The following is a 20,592-nucleotide window of genomic DNA, read 5'->3' as shown; positions in this document are numbered from 1 at the left end:
ATTTGCTAGTTTTCACTGTTTTATATTAATGTAAATGAAATATTGAAAATGTCACATTAGGCTCTTAGGAATTGTGATTCACGGTTTTAAAATGATCTTGTGGAACTCTCCGTTTGGTGCACATGCTACGACTTTTTAGCGTACAACATGAATGAAATAACACATCGAGTCGCCCTAAAAGTGATGGAATTTAACCCTGAAAGTGTTTAACAATCTATAAAATAGACAACACATAATTAAGTCTGAACGATAGAAAATCACTTTCAACAAGAGTGTGTGAAACGTATGCAGCACTTGAAGTCCAGAAAGTTATTTTTTTAATCTTGTGCACACAAGATAAGATAAAAGCATCATTCAAATCTTGTATGCACAAAGTTTTTTGTTTTTTTTTTGCAAGTAATGAATCTTGAGGTCATGGAATATAAAAACACACACTTTGGATTTCTGCAGCTTCTGAGTTTGGAAAGTAGTTTTCTAGTTGTCAAACTTGACTTTTCATACAGAAGGCTAGCATGTGCACCGCGCGGTTATCTAGGCAAGGCAAGGCAGCTTTATTTGTAGCTTTATTTATCTAGCAGAAACTTCCAAAAAGTTTACGACAGTTTTGTTTCCATTGACACAAAGTACCAGATGTGCAAAGTTTGCTGCATCTGTGCAGTTCAGAGGGCATCAAGTACAGTAAGCTCTTAATCACAGTCAGTCCCATCAACACTGACATCGTTCCCTGCAGTCAGTCCAACCTCTGTAACCCAGGCATTAAGAGTTATTTAAAGATGCCTCTGTGCAGGGCCCTAAAAAGGACGACAACGATGCGCCCCACACAAAGTGTGACAGGCCTTCAACTGTCCAAACAAATCAAAAAAACAACAACAAAAAAGTGTGGGGAGATAAAGAAAGAGAGGAAAATCAGAAACAGGGCAAAGATAGCATTAGATGAGTGAATACTGAACAAAATACATTGCAATTCTGTGAGCTACGTTAGCTGTCAGTCTTTGTGTTTCCTGTGAAATCAGTCTTGTCATGGGAGAGTAGAAATGCTTAGTGTGTGTGTGTGTGTGTGTGTGTGTGAGAGAGAGAGAAGGCAGCAAGTTCCAGCTAAGACTGTGACATTTGTGTGCGTGTGTGTGTGCATGTTCGTAGCGGGGCGAGTATGAGCAGCATGCTGCACCTGGGGCTGGAGCTCAGGTGACTGGAAACCCCTTTACGTCACACAGAGACAGTGACAAACACTTCATCATGCGCGTGTGTGTCTATGTATGTATGTATGTATGTGTATATATATATATATAAGAGCTGCTGCCAGAGTGCTAAAACGGGGGCCACATGATTCCGCCTAAATACGGTTGTATGACGACTATTTGATATGAGAGCAGACATGGGAGATGCAGTGACATGTGTCTTCATGGCGTACAGGTGTGTGTGTGTGTTGTGCATCCCAGTGCCAACGCCTGTACTTTGTGCTTTACCCTTTCACAGCTCTCTCTCTCTGTGTGTGTGTGTGTGTGTGTGTGTGTGTGTGTGTAACTTGAACTGTGCTACGGACCGTATGAGGTAAAACTGACTTGAAAACCTGCTTTGGTTTGCTTTGACCGAGCAGCAGGGCGATAAAACAACTTTTTCCATCCACTGACCACAGCAGCAGAGTTTCCTAAACCCCTACAAACTACTTCCTTATGTGTTTTATTTATTTATTTATTTTTTTTTTTAAAAGGAATAGTTTGACATTTCAGACAAACTTTGCAGCATTTGATTGGTGGCCGGCGTGCTTTCCCCGCCCTGCTGAGTATCATCGCTGCCACGAGAGCAAACAAAGAAATGTACCGGAATATTTGTACCTATTGCAACGAATAAATAATAAAATGTGCTACAGAAAATGCGGAAAGTAATGCTATTAAGGTTTCCCACTGGGATGAACCCATACCGACGCAGTACCGTAGCTCTGTTGTGTTTTTTTTAATTGGCCTGCTGAGGCAATGGATGCGATTGCGTCGCTGTGGTGTGAATGCCACGCAAAGTAATAATCCAGAGGGAACAAGCACAGTACTTGTGTAATGCCACTTGTCGCCTCAGAGGTTTAAATGGATCCAGCCACGAGTTTGTACCACTAAAAGAGAGTTCCGATGTTTTGAAGCGAGCTACTTCTCCACAGTCAGTGTGTTACCTACAGTAGACGGTAGACCAATTTACTTTGCCGCCCGACAGCCCTTTACGACGGGGAACTGAAGCTGTTATATCAGACTTTGGTGATTCCGTTTTACACTTTAAAACACCAAAGTCACACAAAAAACCCAAAGTAACCCAACGAGGCAGCAGCAGGCCAGCAACTCTGCGAGGTAAAATTGCTGTTTTTATCAAAGGAGTCTGGTGGCTTTGAAGTGAGGAAAGATGGATAATAACGGCTTCAGTTCCCCGTCGTAAAGGGCTGTCTGACAGCAAGGTAAAGCGCTGAAAATATTGTAAATATAGCGTCCACTTAAACTGATATTGATTTTTGAAGGTGGTCCTTTTTTTTTAGGCTGATACAACCCCACTTCAAAACATCCAAACTATCCCTTTTCGGGGGGTAATCCATAAACAAAAAAATATACATTCTCTACTACAACTTTGCCCACAATGTAATAACTGTACGGTACCGTATTGAGGAAAGATTATGCATGGGGTAAAAAAAATTATAAAAAGATAAAAATATTTTAAATTTAAACATAAGTTTCCAAGTTTGTACCGTAATGCCTTTGCTAAGTATTCCAGCCTCCCTTTTTAATACCGTATGGAGAAGCAGAACCATCTGATAATGAGACTTATCTACGGTTCTGTTGGCGCCCCCCTCAACTAAAGTTCACTGACCGTTTCTGTTGAAAAAAGCTGCGCACACTGGCAGCATCGATTGTGTGTGAGGGGGGGAAATGATAAAAAAAAAATATAACAGGACAAGATATGCATATAAAACACAAAAAAATAAAAGATAAAATACACTTATAAAACTGCAAGCGTTTTTTTGTCATCTGTTGTGATGTTGATGTCGTTTTCTGCATCCAGAAGGGAGCGGCTCCTCAGTCTGGGTGAAGAGGTCAGAGGTCACTGGCGGGGCGGGTGGGGGAGGCCAAAGGTCCCAGGCAGAGTCGAGTGCCCCGAGCAGAGAGATGAGGAGGAGGAAGGTGGGGAACCTCTATCGCCCAGTCGCTCAGTCTGAGAAAGGAAAGGAAGACAGACAGGTGAGCAATCCATCTGGAAAAGCCTTTAAACGCACAACAAACATCGGGTCGGATACTTATTTAATGACAATGTAATGACTGATATTAAACGTTTTATATTAAAAAAAAAACGGCACGTAAAAAACAAGTATCAGCTCCGGCACATTGGCAACACTTTAATGAGTAGCTATTGTTTGCAGGGATGTAACGATGCATCGTGAATCGGCTACAAATCAATTTAAATGGATAAAGATTACAACCGAGATAAACAAAAAAAAAAGATCTGCGATGCAATTTTTAAACAGCCCAGGGCGTGACGCTAGTTAACATGTAGCAGGTAACGTTAGCCTGCCGTTAGTAGGGTTGGGCACCGTTTTGATTTTAACAAGTCTGATTCCAATTCCGATTCTTCCTTCCGATTCCGGTTCTTATCGATTCTCTCTTTGAGAGGTGGAGTTGAAACGGGTCACATGCTTATTTCACAAATAAGGAACATTTTAGTTTGATTCAATGGTGGTTTGCAGTTTTTCGGGGCTTTTTTCAACGTAAAATGACGCCACACTAGAGCACCGCTTACTGTGCTTAACGGCTTCAACACGAGCGCCTGGCCGCTACGGAAAACTAAACTTGCGCATGTTAAATTTTAAACGATTCCAATAAAGAAACGATTCTACTGGAATCGTAATTTTTGAAACGATTCCAAGTAGGAATCGGTTCTCGATGCCCAATCCTAACGGTCTAAGCCGGTTTAAACACGGTTAAAATTCTGACGGCTAAACAGTGTAACGTGTGTGTTTCACCGGGAAGGATTCACTCAATTATTCACGCTACGTAAGCTCTACTTGTTTTTAAATCAAGGGTAACTGGTTATATAGGTAGAGCTTGAATGACATAACTGTCACACAAACAAATTAATGTAAAAGTAATCAAGCAAAAAAAAATGCTTAAGCTTCTAAACGGTGGCAATTTGCTGCTTTCCTTTATCCTGAAAGTAAAGTGAGCATCTTTTGGTTTGGGACTTTAGGTCAGACAAAAAAAACAAAAAAAGAAGGTGGTTTAAGAAGTCATCTTGGGCTTGAGGACATTGTGAAAAGCCTCTTCACTGTTGGATTAATCGATAATGACAATAATCTTAAATTGGAGCCGTAACAAGTGTACAGAAAAGTGAAAGCTGCTGTGGTTGTTTTCTATTTGCCTGACACACACACACACACACACACACACACACACACACAGGAATGTGTCCGGTTCACTGACAGTGGTTTCTGACAGTATTAGTTGTTTTTGGACATTTTTGAAGCCAAGTGGTGCTGACTAATTTTGACTGGAATCTGTCTGGCTTTGGACTCAGTCTTCCAAACAACACTGCAGAGGAGTAAAAAAAAAAAAAAAAAAAGGATTTTGTGAAAACTTTTTCAAAGCTCAGTGTCAACACTAGAAGAAAAAGAACACGTTGACATTTTGAAGATGCGAGTTCTTCTGACCTGACAGCTGTGTCTGGGCTGGAAATAACCAGCAACCGCGCTGGTGAATGAATTTGACTGCACAAATGTACACAAAAACTGATTTCTTAGGAGGTACTTGAACACAGCTGTGTTATTAAAAGAGGCCTAGCGTTTTATAAGCCCAGTAAAATCGAGAGGATTTTGTCTTTATCGAGGTTGGTTCACTGTCAGAAAGCTTTTCAAAGAAGCAGCACAGATGTAAGACGTCTCTGAGCGAGCCGGCGGCTTGGCTCAGACTACTGGCTGTATAAAAACAAATCTGTTTGCCTGGTAAATTAGTGAGCGTGGCCGGTGAACTTTGGATTCAGCCTGTTGCCAGCAGACACACACATAAAGTTTGTTTCCTGCCCTGCTATCATGGCCGGGCCCGGGCTGTCAGGTTGGCTGTTTTGGTGCGGCCGAGCGGCCCCAAATGACCCTGGCCATGGCCGCCGTCCAGCTGGGTTATTCCACTGAGAGCGAGGCTTTGTCCGCCACAACAATGTGAGCAGCACGCCACAATACAGATGCTTTGACAGGGGGCACTGCTGGAATGCTGCTCCTCTGTTTGTTAGCCATGGGGATGGATGGAGGGATGAACGGACGGACTGATAGAAAGACAGGCGCACACAGTACACAGAGGAGGATGAGTAACGGTACACAGCCTCAGCACAGCCTAAACACCAACCAAACTATAGCCAAAGCAAAGTGACCACGACTGGGGGGACCCAGACAAACCTGGCAACCCAAAAGATCTGACAACAAGAGGAACCTCTTCCTGCTACACTGACACACCACAGCCTGTATAAAAGATGACGTTCTTCGCCAAAATACAACTCAAATACCAAGAGTTCGAGACGCACTTTGGAAAGAACGACAAGATTCGATATTGGGGGGTTGAATCACTCGGAGGCATCGACAGGAAATGCACTGTATTTGTATTTAACAATGAGAGAGAGAGAGAGAGAGAGAGAGAGAGAGAGAGAGAGAGAGAGAGACAAAAAGAGAGAGAGAGAGAGACAGACAAAAAGAGAGAGAGAGAGAGAGAGAGAGAGAGACAGACAAAAAGAGAGAGAGAGACAGACAAAAAGAGAGAGAGAGAGAGAGAGAGACAAGAGAGAGAGAGAGACAAAAAGAGAGAGAAACAAAGAGAGAGAAACAAAGAGAGAGAGAGAAACAAAAAGAGAGAGAGAGAGACAGAGAGAGAGACAGAAAGAGAGAGAGAGACAGACAAAAAGAGAGAGAGAGAGAGACAGAAAGAGAGAGAGAGACAGACAAAAAGAGAGAGAGAGAGAGAGAGAGAGAGAGAGACAAAAAGAGAGAGAGAGAGAGAGAGAGAGAGAGAGAGAGAGAGAGAGAGAGACAAAAAGAGAGAGAGAGAGAGAGAGAGAGAGAGAGAGAGAGAGAGAGAGACAAAAAGAGAGAGAGAGAGAGAGAGAGAGAGAGAGAGAGAGAGAGAGAGACAAAAAGAGAGAGAGAGAGAGAGAGAGAGAGAGAGAGAGAGAGAGAGACAAAAAGAGAGAGAGAGAGAGAGAGAGAGAGAGAGAGAGAGAGAGAGACAAAAAGAGAGAGAGAGAGAGCAGTCCGGGGTCTCTTGAGTTTGTCTGCAGTCCAGCCGTGAACTTTGATCAAAACAAACTCTAAGGACACGAGACCGCTTGAACTGACCGCCGTCAAACACACACGCCACAAAACCGGGTTATAAAAACACTGTTCTCCAAACACCTGCATTAGCTAACTGCTTGTCATGTCGTTGCAACACAGGCAGGTGTTCAGAGCCGTGACCGTCTGTCTGTCCGTCCTTAAACCCCATTCACCCAGCTGGGACAACAGATGAAAGGCATCATGGGAGTGAGCAGCGAGCGTAACGCGTTGACCTGACACAGGCTGCCGTGACAGCTGGGGCCTTTTACAGATCGAGGAACGCAAAGCAGACTCGAAACTGATCGGTCTAAATCGTCCCTCCAGATCTGAATCTCACACACAGTGTTTTTAGCTTTATCACGTCACAGATTCACATTGGATTGAAGTTTTCTAGAGCAATAGATTGTTTGACTTTTCACCCTTTGACTATTTCAGATAGGATTGGAGAAATACATGTGACCCATTCACCTCCATAACAATAAATAATACAGTAACACAGAAGTTGCTGGTTTACTGCTGCCTCGATCGGAGAGTTTGTTAGTTAGTAAAAACACAAGTCACACAAAAAGACTAACTAACTAACTAACCAACCGATCGAGGCAGCGGTAGAGCAGCAACTCCATGTTCTGTTAAAGGAGAGTGTTGAAGAGAGCAGAGATAACGGCTTCAGTTCCCCGTCCTAAAGGGCTGTCTGACAGCGAGGTAAAGTGCTGAAAATATTATTATATATATCATTTTTTTAGGTGTCTAAAATATGTTCAGCCGCTGCCCCCGTCCACAGCAGGACATTAGCTTAGCTTCCGTGTCGGTACTCCTGCCTGCTTCTCCAAACTGGGCGCGTGCCGACCTCCATCTACCGTAGCTAACGCACTATGGAGGAGTAGCTCAGACAACTGCACTTCAAAAGATCCCAAACTATCCCTTTTAGGTCGGCAATGGAGCAGGAAAACACCTAGGATTTCTGCTAAAACTTCTAATTTCCTGCAGCGTGCAAACATTTGCGTTGTATTCTAGTTTGCTCAAACTGTGCATGTCAAAGGGTCACCAAAAAAGATGAACAAACGGTGCCGTTTTCAAATATATGTTCAGGAAACATTCTGACTTTTCTAATAAAGTTACCCAACGTCACATTCCAGTAAGCCGAGGGATACTCTAGTAAAATCCTGCTTTATCATTACCGTGTGTCAGGGAGGGGGGGGAGGCATAAAAAAGAGAGCTGGAGGAAACATGAAGGAAGAAGAACATAACATAAAGAAGAAACTGAAGTTACTGCATGTTTGAGAGAAGCTGGAACCTTCAGTGACTGAGTAATGCTCAGGACGACCTGTGAAATCTACACTTGAGGAGTAACTAAAAACTCCACATAGCTGACAGCGTTGATGAGACACAACATTTCCCTTTGAGTATGCACTGCAGGATGTTAAGACGCTCCACTCTTTGGTCTCGTGAAGCTCTATCACTGCCGGTGACTTTGTTTAATTTGCACGACTTGAACAACTTCAATGCTCTACTTTAATAATAATAATAATAATAATAATAATAATAATAATAATAATAGTTTTAAATACTCTGAAAGATGAAGCAGGTTTGACCTTTCTGTAGAAGAGAATAAGAGCTCATAAAACAATTATCTAAATGCGTGTAAAATTGCTGCAAAGTGGGGCTGCAAATAACTTTTTCTAATTCATTTCAATATCAGTGTCGCTCTCTCACAATCAAGACTTTCCGAAGGCCTGACTACGAGTCTAAAACCCAAATCCATTACATTTGTTATCACATAAGATGAACAGAAGCAGCAAAATCTTCACAATTTAGAAGCTGAAACAAGAAAACTATGTGGAAATGACTTTGGAAATGATAGACTTAAGTTATAAAAGCGGTGAACTGATCACACAGACCACCTCTAAATTGAAATGTAAACCTCTGGGAAACTCAAATTAAATAAATTCTTAAATTCAGTAATACTCCAGGAATTCATTGACCCATGGGAACCCTGCTGGTGCCAAAGAGTCCAGGGTTAGGGGTTCAATTCCCTGTTTAGCTCAATGGACACCAACACTGCCAGGTTCAGAGATTCCCAAGCTTCTCAGAGCGGGCCACCCATGCTAAAAGCACATTTAGCATATCAGAGCTTTGGATTAAGGTGCTCATCAAACATTCCAAGTTATTTTAAGATTATTTATTCGCTGAATGGATACTAAAAACGGGCAACACAGGCAAAACTTCAACCTCCAAGGGGGGCTTTTAGAGAGCGTAAACAACTTCCCTGCGTCAGTCCGAATGGCTAAATTGCTTTGTGTGCATGCGTGATGGTTAATAATTCTAACATCTGTGGGCACATGTATCAGGCTATTTAGGAGAGAGACCTCTGCATGCAACACACAGATCAAAAAGGGGGGGTAGGGGGGGTGGGGGGGGGTCCTGTTACGGGCATGCCTCGGACCGGCCCATAAATTCACGTCAGTCTGGAAATAGACTTGTAAATATAGACGGCGGAGGTGGGAACGAGAGAGGAAAGGGCAGCCTTGTACCATCTTCTCTCACATCTCGCTTCCCCTTCCCTCGCTCGCGCTCCGACTGACCCTTTACCGCCTCATATCCACTGTCGGGGGAAGGAGAGGGAGCAAAGGGCAGGTTCCCACCGCTGTCACATCTAAAAAAAAAAAAATAAGACGTCCCCTCGGGACTGGACTTTAACCTTTTGTCATATCATATCCACCTGATGTTCTTTCCCATCATCCTCATGTGTTCCCCTTTCATGTATTACAGCTGTACAACACCGACCAAACTTGTTGTGACGCGTGAAACGTTACAAGTAGGGCTGCAGCTATCGATTATTTTAGTAATCGAGTATTCTACTGATTATTCCATCGATTAATCGATAAAACAGTAAACAGCAATAGTAAATATTTATTATTGCCGTTTACTAGAAAAAGCAACATTTTTTATTGCCAAATTCCAAGACCCTTAAAAAAAAAAAGTAAATTTTTGGTGGCCCAAATGTTAATATTTTTCACCCCCTTCCCCTTCCTGCCTCTGGCTCTTTGCACTGGATATGCAAAAGAGCTGTTCACTAACCAGAGGGTAAATGTGACTGTACAAAGCTTACAGCAGGTCTATTCAACTACACTGTTCTGGGGGACACATTTTAAGAAGGCTAATACTGAGTAAGGAGAAATAATAAAGAATGCAGACATCACCGGCATGATGACGTCATTCACGTGCATATTAAGTGGCCATGCTGGGGGGAGGAGCCGTTTGGTCTCCGGCAGCAGCTAAGTTTCTAAAGATTAGTAGCAAACTAATAAACAGTTGGACTACAAACCGTCAGCTCTCGTTTTAGCTTGTTTGTAAAACATGGCTATTTGCAGAGCAGCATGCTGTAGGCTAGTTGTGTAAAACAGCGCGGTGGACGAGAGCAGCAGACGTTAGTTAGCTACCTGGTGTCGGGTTCGCCCCGTGGAATGGATGAGTAGACTGGATGTTTTCTACAGAGATGATGTAGCAGCATGTTTGCAGCTTAAAATGATCCCAAACTTTCTGTCGTTTTCTCTCGCCTGTCTCTTCTCTTAGACCCTCGCTATTTTCGTTCCTTCATTTGTAATCTGGGCCGTCAGTCTTGTGTCCACAGAAGCGTCAACCTGTTGTGCGCTAGTAATTATCCTCCATGCGGAAACACAGTGAGACGTACAACCTTAATTACATTGATTTAACGAAGCTTCAAGGCAAAGAATTTTGCTTCGAGGATTTTTTGTAATTAATTATTCGAGGAATCGTTTCAGCCCTAGTTACAACGTACACCAAAACGCAGACATCCCAAGTTGAAACTAATCAACGGAGAAAATGTACACATGAAGCTTATAAACACTGCTAATAACACAAACATTCAGAGCTGAAACGATTAGGCGATGAATCAAACGATTAATTTTTTAATCGCGATTTTTATCACATGAATAAAATTATTATTTTGCATTTCAGAACTGTTTTTAAGTACATATTAACAATGGAAAGCCATTCTTACCAGTGTATCTTAATTGGGAATCAAATGAATGCAAAGAAAGTTACTTTATGAACTTGACTTTAAGATTTGTAATTATTAGGGCTGTCAATCGATTAAAAGAAATAATCTAATTAATTACATACTCTGTAATTAATTAATCAAAATTAATCGCATACATAATTAATGGTGCCTGAACTGATACTTTTTAAGAAAGTAAAGAAAAGAAAAAAAAAAGGGTACTAAACAACAGTTGGTGACATTAAAGAACGGCTTGTTTATTGCTAAGGTCATATGGTCAAAATTAAATGATTAAATATAAAGGAAAACAATAACAATAACTTATTTCACTAGTAAATTGCTGTTGAACGACAAAAACAACCACCAGGTGGGAAAAGGACATTTACAATAACTTCAAATGCACCACAAGGCTGTAAATTACCAGTTTCATTGAACGCTGTGTTGAACGTCTGTTGTTTTTCCGCCGGATAAAACACAGTCAAACTTTACACCGTTTAGCGTTAGCTGTCAGCATTTTAACCGTGTTTAATCCAGCTACTAGCTAGCGGTAGGCTAATGTTAGCTGCTGCTGAGTATAGTGTTAACTAGGTAGCGGTAGGCTAACGTTGGCTGCTGTTGAGTATAGTGTTAACTAGGTAGCGGTAGGCTAACGTTGGCTGCTGTTGAGTATAGTCTTAACTAGCGTCACATGCAGCGGTGTTTGTGTTGCCTGTATCGTCTTCAGAGCATCAGAGAGAAGAGCAGACATATCAGTGGCACCAGATTTCGGTAGCCAGGGTTGGCAGGAAGAAGATTTTTACAAGTAAATGTTCCAATTAATGATCCAGGCAGCACATTCTTGTCTCCCTCCTTCATTTTACAGTCAAATGGTGGCTAGAATGGCTGGAATGGATTAATCTGCGTTATTTTTTTTTAACGCGTTATTTTTTCTCAGATTAATTAATCGGAATTAACGCGTTATTTTGACAGCCCTAGTAATTATTATTTATTTACTGTAAACAAAAGAAAAATGTGTGAATCTGTCATTACTGCACAATTCCTCCAAGTACCTAACCTAACTGAGATGTAACACTAACACTTTGCTTATACAGTACAAACAAAATGGTCCAAAAACCGGTTGCCACAGCAGGACATTTGTAACCTTTACGTTTTTCTAATAAGGAACGTAACAATTCTCCTGGACAGAAAACGGGGGGAACGTCCCAAATGACAAAAACTGTCAAAAAAAACCGATACAAACACAGTCCTAAAACCGTATGCTACATAGTCAATACAGTGTGCAGTAACTTCTAAATAATGTTGATTACTCACTGATGTCCAGTGATCACCGGTTAATGAGACAGCGTTTCCACTCAGCAGCAGTTCCCGTTGGACTGCTTTCTCTGTGTCATACAGGCTGTGCATTCGTGAAACTACTGTCCCCGTCGACAACTTTTTAAAAGTAAACTTTCCGTTCAGAATCTTATTGGCGTCCATTTCGGCGTCTCACGCTCGCCATCCACTCAAAACGTAACGTTAGCCTACTACTCTTTGGCCGGCTCGCAAGCCCAAACAAGTGTGTGCAGCGTGCCTGTTGTTTTGTTCCCGGTCTAGCTAGATCCGGTGTGGTGTTGTAGTTTTTCTAATGTTACTAGTTGTTGCAACAGTATGTGAAAAAAAACTACAAAGTTTGCTAGGCCAAAAAGAATGTTAATCTCGCGATAAAAAAATTGACACCGTTAAAATGGGTTTGCGTTAACGCCGTTAACGCGTTTAACTGACAGCACTAAATAAAATAAAATATTATATATAATTGCGATTATTTTGACTGATATTGCGATTGCGATATGATTCACGATATTGGAGGGAATGATCGTTTTTGTATCATTAGTCTCATTTTCATTGAAAATTATTAACAGTGAAAGAAATTAAAATGATTATAGTGTGATTTTTGTGAGGATCTGTACCAAAGATTGTTTTTCTTTAGTCTGTAGGATACGATGTGTAGGCCGGGACATCTCTGCAGCACCACAATACTTCATTCAGAATGGTTTGACACATATTTTGCCATTAACAAATATTGAACCCCCCCCCCCCCCCTGCGATTTGGATATTGCACTAGTCCATATTGCGATTTCATATTGAATTTCAATTAATTGTGCAGCCCTAGAATCAATGCACAGAAAATGTATCTGCAACTATTTTTTTTATAATTGATAAAAATACAAAATATTCTCTAGTTCAGCTTCTTAAACATCAGGATCATGATTTTATGTTTATTATAATTTTTTTTAAACAGAATATATTTATATAAACTGTGCGAAACAGATGTGTCCTCTTATCAAATTGCATCAAAATAACTAAAGAATTAAATATCTGTAAATAAACTAAGAAGACAAAGGGCCCTATTTTAACAATCTAAGGGCACGGCGTGAAGTACCTGGCGCAGGTGCGTTTAGGGCGTGCCCAAATCCCCTTTTGCTAGTTTGATGGGGGTATAAGGGTATAAGGGTCCGTGCACCGGGCGCATGGTTCTAAAGGGTTGTACTTAGTGTCTTCATTAATTCATAGGTGTGTTTTGGGCGTAACATAAGCCTAGGCACATTTTACTAATTTGCTGTTAAAATAACAATGAAATGCTGCGTTATTGACTTTAGACCAGGTCTTTGTTGGTCAATGGTGCGATCACTTCCCACTGCCTCAAGATAGCAACATGCCCAGAATGCACCTGAACACACCTCCCTGTAAGACCAGCACGCCCATGGCCGCAAAGATGGGCGCAGGTGCATTTGCTATTTAAACGATGCGGGCGCTGGACGGGAAATTGACAACTGCGTTGGTCTTAAACTAGCAAAGACACTTGCGTCGGGCTTTGTGCTGCGCTGCGCCGGGTGCAAGATAGGGCCCCATGTGACATCTGAAGTCTAATCTAAAGTAGACAAAAATTGCATCACGGTTATTTTTTTGTATCTCAACTGCTTGTAATCTTTACACATTTTTATGGATTTTTAACCGATTCCCGGTGCATCGTTACATCCCTACATATATGAAAGTCAACTGAGTTTTGGACTGTTACTTGGATAAAACAATGAATTTGAAGACACCATGTTGCGGTCTTCAATCGGCAGATTAATCAATAACGAAAACAATCGTGGGCTGCAGCCCTACCCGACTTTACAAAACAAAGCAAGCTCAACCACCGTTTCCGAGGTCAAAAGTTAACCATTAACCTTGACGTGACGGTAATTGAGTTTTCTTTAAAGTTTGCTGCTCCCATTATTTGTTTCTACCCCTGGTGTCTCCAGCCTGCTTATCCCTTTAACTCCAGCTGAATTCTTTTTTTTTTTTTTTATCTAAAATTCATAGAAACGTTTTTTCCCCGAGTTCACACAGCATTTCCTTGACAGCTGGACAGAAAGGGAGTCTGTCCCTCCCCCTCTCTCCTCTGGGTCAAGGATCCAGGTGTGCTGATATCAGTTCAACACCGTAGCTGAGAGGAAGTGCATTCCTGAGTGATGATGATGCGTTTACTCCCGGCCCGGCTGTATGCCTTGACACACCGCCGCCGCAATTACGGCGCCACATCAAAGGCCTAATAGCCATGACTCAGCGCGCATAAACCAACCTAGATGCAGACACTCTAACACAGACTGAGGGTGTGTGTGGGCATGCCATGGATTAACATTTATGAATGTTACCTTGAACTGAATGAACCAACACACACACTCTTAATGAACCTGCTGGCAGCGGCTGAAAACAAAAGTACACACCGACAGATGGACAAACACACACAATGGGATGTGCTTAAGCGCTTTGAGAGTGAGTTGATCTCCAAACGTTCAGTACTGTAGGTTTGCCACACACACACAAGCTTTTTCATCTCCGTTCAGCAGCACGATATACAGATGAGTCAGTCGGTGTTCGCAGAGAATCCTGACTCATGCACACACACGAAGCCAGACAGACAAATTCGGGAGGGAAGCGAGTGAAAGGCAGGGAGGAGAGAGTATAAAAGAGAGCTGGGTGAAATGGAAAAGGAGACTATCAAAGAGGAAGCGAAAGACTGGAAACGGAGCAAAAACATCCTCTTTTCTCTTGATCCGTACCCGCTGTCTACCACGCTAATTGTAGCCCTAACCTCAGCACTAACACACACACACACACACACACACACACACACACACACACACACGTCTGGACTTTAAAGCTGCAGCAAATGTGTCGCACTGCTTGCTACAGAACAACTAAGTCCAAATTCAAAGAAATGTACCATTATTCAGTTTATTACAATACAAATTTGAGTATTAGTGATCTTTGAAAGACAAACAGGTACTAAAAATGGGAGAGATACTTAGCGGATTTATTTTCACTCCACTAAATTACAGCACTGTGAGGAGTTTCATGTGTTTTGCCATCATGCTAACCGCTCCTGCTGGCACTGCACTCATCCCTGTTTTGTAGAAATGAATATGTTTTCAAAGATGTAGAAAAGTGTCTTGGAAAGACAAAAAAAGTCAAGTTCAGTCAGATGTTTGAAGGTGCTCTTTGGGGTCGGGAATTCAATTAAGTGTAGAAAAAAAGGGAAAATCCAAGGCACTCGTCTTCAAAAAGCCTTTATTTTACTGGAAATAAAGGCTTTTTAAATAATTTTGAAGAAGAGTGCCTTGGTACATGTAGAAAAGTGTCTCAAGTGACAGCCTTCCAGAGTTGCAGCAGACAAAAAGGCTGTCTACACCCACACGTTAAGTACACTCTGCACACACGCTGACACAAAGAAAACAGCGGCACGTGCACAGACAGGCACAGAGAGACACCAGCAGCTACAAAGACCGAAAGTCAGGGCCTTTTTGTTTTGGGGCGATTCAGTCCACATTTGACCTCAGATAAACCTCAGTTCATTCAGCGAGCTAATTGTCTAGCAGTCTGCTCGCACACAACACACAACAAACACACACACGGACCTCCAGATGTGCTGCACGTTGGTGCCGAGACTTCAGCTCCCTGGACGGATGCCTTCAAAGACAATGTCTGGCTGCTCAAAGCGCCTGAACACAGCCCTGTCAAGATCAGAGACCTGATCCAAAATAGATTCACTAAAGGAGCTGCAAATTGATAAAATGTGACTAATAATAGCACGCAGCACAAAGGGATATTTTTTTTCCTCGTTGAAATCCAAAATAACCTAAGCACTTGCTTTCTTTTATTCACGTGTAAAAGCTCATACTCACACACATGCACACACAGCAAAAAAACTATATTTTTCCACAGTACACTGGCTGGCTGCTGTGTAAACTCCAGAAAACCAGTCAAAGATTTTTTCCTTCCAAATATGATTATGAAAGCTAGAAAAGAGCCTTTAAAGTTCAAACAATGGCTGGCAGAGAAGACAGACAGACAACATTAAACATAATTTGGCTGTAGACCTGCAAAGATTAATTGATGAATCAATTAGTTGTCAACTATTAAATTAATCGGCAGCTATTTTGATAATCGAATAATCAGTTTGCGGTTGTTTTTTTAAATTCTCTGATTCCAGCTTCTTAAATGTGAATATTTTCTAGTTTCGTCACTCCTCTGTGACAGTAAACTGAATGTCTTTGAGACATTTGAGGATGCCATCTTGGGCTTTGGGAAACACTGGACATGGCCATTTTTCGCCATTTCATAGACCAAACAAATAATCGATGAATCGAGAAAATAATCAGCAGATTGATCGACAATGGAAACAACTTATTTGCAGCCCTATGTGGCTGTGAGCAGCAGTTTCCCCATCCAGGCACACAAACACACACACTTGTGTTTACTCACCCGTGGTTGTCGTGGTGACTCCATCAGATTTGGTGAAGTCTATACTGGCGTAGGCTCCGTTCTCCGGCAGAGGCACCGTCCCCACCGCCACCGAGCTCCCGTTGCTGCTACCAGCTCCGGGCATCATGGCTCCCGTATTACTCCCGTCCTCCCTCAGCTCCAAGGCGATGTAGTTCAGGCCGTTCTGGTAGCCCACAGACATGTTCCGGCACATTCTGCCAGCTCCAGCCCCCGAGGAGGAGGACGCTGGCGTCCCGGAGCCTGCGCCCATTTCCGTGGATCTTACTGGAGCGTGGGGAGGTGGCAAGTCCCAGAGACCCTCCATGGACACCCACGTACTGTCAAAAGACGCCGAGCTGGCCCATCTGGAAGCCTGACCCTCCGTTAGGTAGGAGCCGTTGGGGGCCGTGGGGTGTGCGGCTGACGATGAGGGGGCAAGTCCTCCTCCGGAGGGACTTGAGTTCGAGGAGGAGAACGTCTCTGAGCTGTGTCTCCGCCTGCCTTGGGGGTCGGCCCGAACCACCTTGGGCTCCAGCTGTTGCGTCGGCGCCCTCCCCGGGCTCGGTGGAGAAATGGATGAGGAGGAGGCGGAGGGAGCGTGGCCGTAATGGCCCTCTATCACACAGAGATGCTGCAGCATGGCCGTGGGGCTTGTTTGCGTCCTCTCGCCTCTGCCGAGGTTAAACGTCATGTCTGTGTAGTCGTCCCCCATTGACCTCCAGGGACCACCGGCGGGGACTCCGGGAGAGGCCAGCGCCCCAGCATTGCTAGCCAGGGGTCGGATGTAGCTGGGTGGGTTCCACGGGGCGACAAGGCTGGCTCTGGGCGACTGGTTTTTACCCAGACATCCAGCGCTGTCCTGCTGCTCTGCCGCCACCTCCACACTCATATAGTCCTGGTGAGGGGAGTGACGGCAGTCACTGGATCCCAGGGAAGGCGCTTCGTCTTGGGCAGAGAGAGGATAAGCGGGGGGCTGTTGTTGGTGGGGGTAGTGATCCCCAAACTCAATGTTGATATACTCCCCGGGACTGGAGGGCCGTTCAGATGAGCTGACAGTCGAGGGGACCGAGGAGCCTGCAGACGCTGCGGAGGGCTCATTAACCCGCAGTGGACCTTGGAAACTTCTTCTGCCTAAAGGGAGGCGGTTGGGCCTCGCGGCGCGTCGGTCCGCCACTGCTGCGGTCGTATGGTGAGCTCCGTAAGGCGGGGGTGGGTGAGAGGGGGTGGAGGTGCTACTACCTCCTCCGCCCCTCTTCTCTGGCGTCGACACGGACGCTGTGGCAACAGATGAGTAGACTGGCTTGGCAGGAGAGCTCATAGGAACGTACTCCCCGTACTCTTTCTCATCCCTCTCTCGAGTGGGAGCCTTGTAGGAGCGAGGGAGGGAAAAATAAGGGCTGTAAGACTTTGTGGGGCCCTCCGGGGTGCCCGATGTGTAATACCCACTGCTCGCTTCATTGGAGAGCTTGCGACCCGCACTGCTGCAGTACGACATGTCCATATATTCACCATTCTCAGGTCTCTCTGCTATGCTGTCGCTCCCGCTGGCCCCTGCTGTGCCGGAGTTGCTATGAGGGCTGGGGGAGGCCTGCCCTGGGGACGGGGAGCTGCCGCCGCCCCCCGGGAGCATCATCATGTAGCCGTGGGAGTCTGCGGAGGATTGGGGCTGGAGCTGGTGGTGGCGGGCGGAACGGGAACCTAAAGCTGGACTGTGAAACTGAGGGGAGTACGAGCTGGGTTGCATAGGCATGTAGTCGGGAGGAGTGTCATGCGGCGACGCAGCCACGCCACACATCATGGGCATGTAGCCGCTGTCTTCCTTGGCAGAGGAAGAGGAGGAAAGGGGAGGCCGCTCACCGCCGGACTCCGTCTGGGAGAGCGTGGAGGGACGGCTCTGTTGGCTGTGCTCAGAGCAGGAGCTGTAGTCAGAGCGGAGCGAGGAAGAAGAGGACGACGGCCCACCACGGAGCAGCCCGCTGCCAAAAGGTAACACAATATCCGACCCCTCGTCCAACGAGAAATTGGTCTGGGTCATTTTCTGGTAAACTGCCACTCCAGAGCCGCCAGTTGCGCCACCAGGGGGTCTGGAGAAAGAGTGCGTCCTGTTCCTCAGCGACGATGATGATGAAGAAAAGCGGTCGTCCTCTGTTGTCGACGCGCTCTCGTCCCGTGGCGTGTCCCCTCCGCTGTTGTTTCCAGAGCCCCCGCTGGTGCCGAAGACCTCCCGGTTCCAGCCCATGGCCATGTAGTCATTCAAACAGTTCTCTTCTCTGATTGGGGGCGTGTTGCCCAGTGAGTCTGGCGTGTTGCTCCGCACCCGGAAGTACCGGAAGTCACCGGGACTGGAGCCATACTCATCTGAAGAGTTGAAGCCGCCGTCAGACGGGGAGCCGCATATCGAGGCGCTTGATGGGCGGGTGAGCGTGTCGGAGACGGAGCCGTGGCCGCTGCTGGAGGAGACGCTCACTGGGCTGGTGGTGGAGGGGAAGTGGGAGACTGGCAGCGAGGCGGAGCGGGCATGGTAGGTGGACGACGACCCTGGGATGGCTCTGACGTAGCGCCCGCTGCCTGTGCTTGTGCCAGCGTTTCCTGTGGCGACGCCACTCCCACTGCTGCTGCCAGCCCCGTCCTGACGACCGTGATGGGCCCGTGCGGAGTTAAGGTGAACCAGACTTCCTGTGGCGGAGCGGAACGGCCGGTTCATTGTCCCCTCGCCCTCACTGGAGGTGCGGAAGCGATAGCCACTAGCCCCGGAGCTCTTACTTGACGGCGGCGTGCCGACGACTGACTCTGTCCTTGACCGCCTCTGCAGTCCCGTCTGGCTCGGCGGCAGGTTGCCCAGGTGGCGCCGTGTTGTGATAAACGGCATGGGGTTGGACCCCGATGACTGGCTCTTACTCCTGGGCCGAAACTCGGCAAACGCTTTCAGGGCTTTCATCGTCTCCAAGATGGTTTCGTGCATGTTTTGGGCCACAACGGAATCATCCACCTGCATCCATATCTCCCCGGGCCCAATAGAGGAGGAGCGACCCACCTCAATGAAAAAGAAGCTTTCTGAATGTCCACAGCGTCTGATATTCATCAGCTGAAGGTTGACACAAGGGGTTTCAGAGTTCAACTTTACGAGGTGAATGGTTTTAGTTGAGAGGCAAAGCCGGTAAACACCTGTGAGGTTTTTAGTTTGACCCAGTCCTTTAGGTTTCACGTTCACCTGCCACACCTCTTTAAACACAGTACCAGGGGTGACTGTACCATATCCATCATCTAAATCATCAGAGTCCACGTGCCCTTTTTTGCCCTCACTCATCAACTCGCTGACAGCTACGTACCAGTCCTCTTGCTCCTGCTCGTTTTCAGCCACAATGGCAAAGTACTCGTCCTTAGTGTAAAGGGCAATGAGGTGTTTGTTTTTGGAATCCGCCCTTTTGTTTACCGTGAAGCACTGGTAGAGGTAAATAACCCTTTTCGGCGGAGAAGGGGCGACCGTCCCGCCGCTGGCGGCGGCCGCGGCAGCAGCAGAGCGCAGGCTGTTCCTGAATTTCTTCTCGCTGTCGTAGTACTCCAGGCGGCTCGGCCCGAGGTGGCTGGCAGCCCGAAGCACAAAAAAACGCTTGTGTCCGTGTTTTTGCTTTCTTAAGTAGCCACATTTTCGAATATCATCCACAACGTCAGAGGTATTAGCGACGTTCACAGCCGCGTATACATGGCTGCTGCTGCTGGCAGCGGAAGAAGCGGCGGGGTCCTCGGCGGTTTGTACCTGGCTGAGAGACGAGGAGGAGGCTTTCCTGCCCGGGGACTCTGCGATATTTTCTCCGGTAAGATGCTGCGGAGCCAGCTGGTAGTGATGGTGCTGCTGTTGATCCTTTGGTGGGTGGTGGTGGAGGAGGTTGGAGGGCGGCAAATGTTGATGGAGGCGAGAGCCGCCGCTGCTGCCGCTGCCTCCTCCGCCGATATTAATTAACGGGGAAGGGGGTTCCCCGACCGAGCCGTCTCCGTTCGCGGTGGCGGCCGCGGATTTCGTCCCCACGTCCCTCTGCTGCGTCTCCACCATCAACATCGCTGCCTTGCCTTCCTGGTAATTCGTGAAATTTGCCATCAGAGAATACAATCAAAGGTCACTTTACTAGCAAGCTAATCCGAGTGGACCTAGACCCCATTCTTGTTTTGGGAGACGAGCTCCCGAGTCCGGCTAGGCCAGCTAACGTTGACTCGCTCAGTTTTGCAATCCTCACGGACCGGCTTTGTTATTCCGTCAAAAAACAAGTCCCTTCGCCGTTTCTTAGCAGCGAAGCAGGTATTCCAAAGCGGGCTTTTTCACGATATGAATCCCACCGTGTGCAACATGACTACGCTTAGCCGTGTTTCTATAATCGGGAGGATCCGGCTAGCTCGGTTAGCAATCCGTTCCCTTCTCCTCCTGTACACATCTCTACGGGCCACAGCACAAACAACACATGATTCCCTGCGT

The 20,592-nt window shown here is 45.6% G+C and overlaps 1 protein-coding gene across 1 annotated transcript; it reads right to left on the bottom strand.

The window, feature by feature from the left end:
• Positions 1–1,947: 1,947 nt before the first annotated feature.
• Positions 1,948–20,592, bottom strand: LOC116053173 (insulin receptor substrate 2-B). The gene is made up of 2 exons (XM_031304139.2): positions 16,125–20,592; positions 1,948–3,186 (listed from the first exon to the last, which is right to left on the bottom strand). The coding sequence occupies exons 1-2, from the start codon at positions 20,218–20,220 to the stop codon at positions 3,182–3,184; spliced, it is 4,101 nt and encodes a 1,366-aa protein (XP_031159999.1). The 5' UTR covers positions 20,221–20,592; the 3' UTR covers positions 1,948–3,181.

Source organism: Sander lucioperca, chromosome 17 (assembly GCF_008315115.2).
Source record: "Sander lucioperca isolate FBNREF2018 chromosome 17, SLUC_FBN_1.2, whole genome shotgun sequence".
In the NCBI taxonomy this organism is placed as follows: domain Eukaryota; kingdom Metazoa; phylum Chordata; class Actinopteri; order Perciformes; family Percidae; genus Sander; species Sander lucioperca.
The sequence above is the reverse complement of the archived record's forward strand: the minus strand, read 5'-3'. Positions and strand labels throughout refer to the sequence as shown.

Coding starts and splice junctions, on each gene's coding strand:
- LOC116053173 (XM_031304139.2), bottom strand. CDS start 20,220: ATGGCAAATTTCACGAATTACCAGGAAGGCAAGGCAGCGATGTTGATG.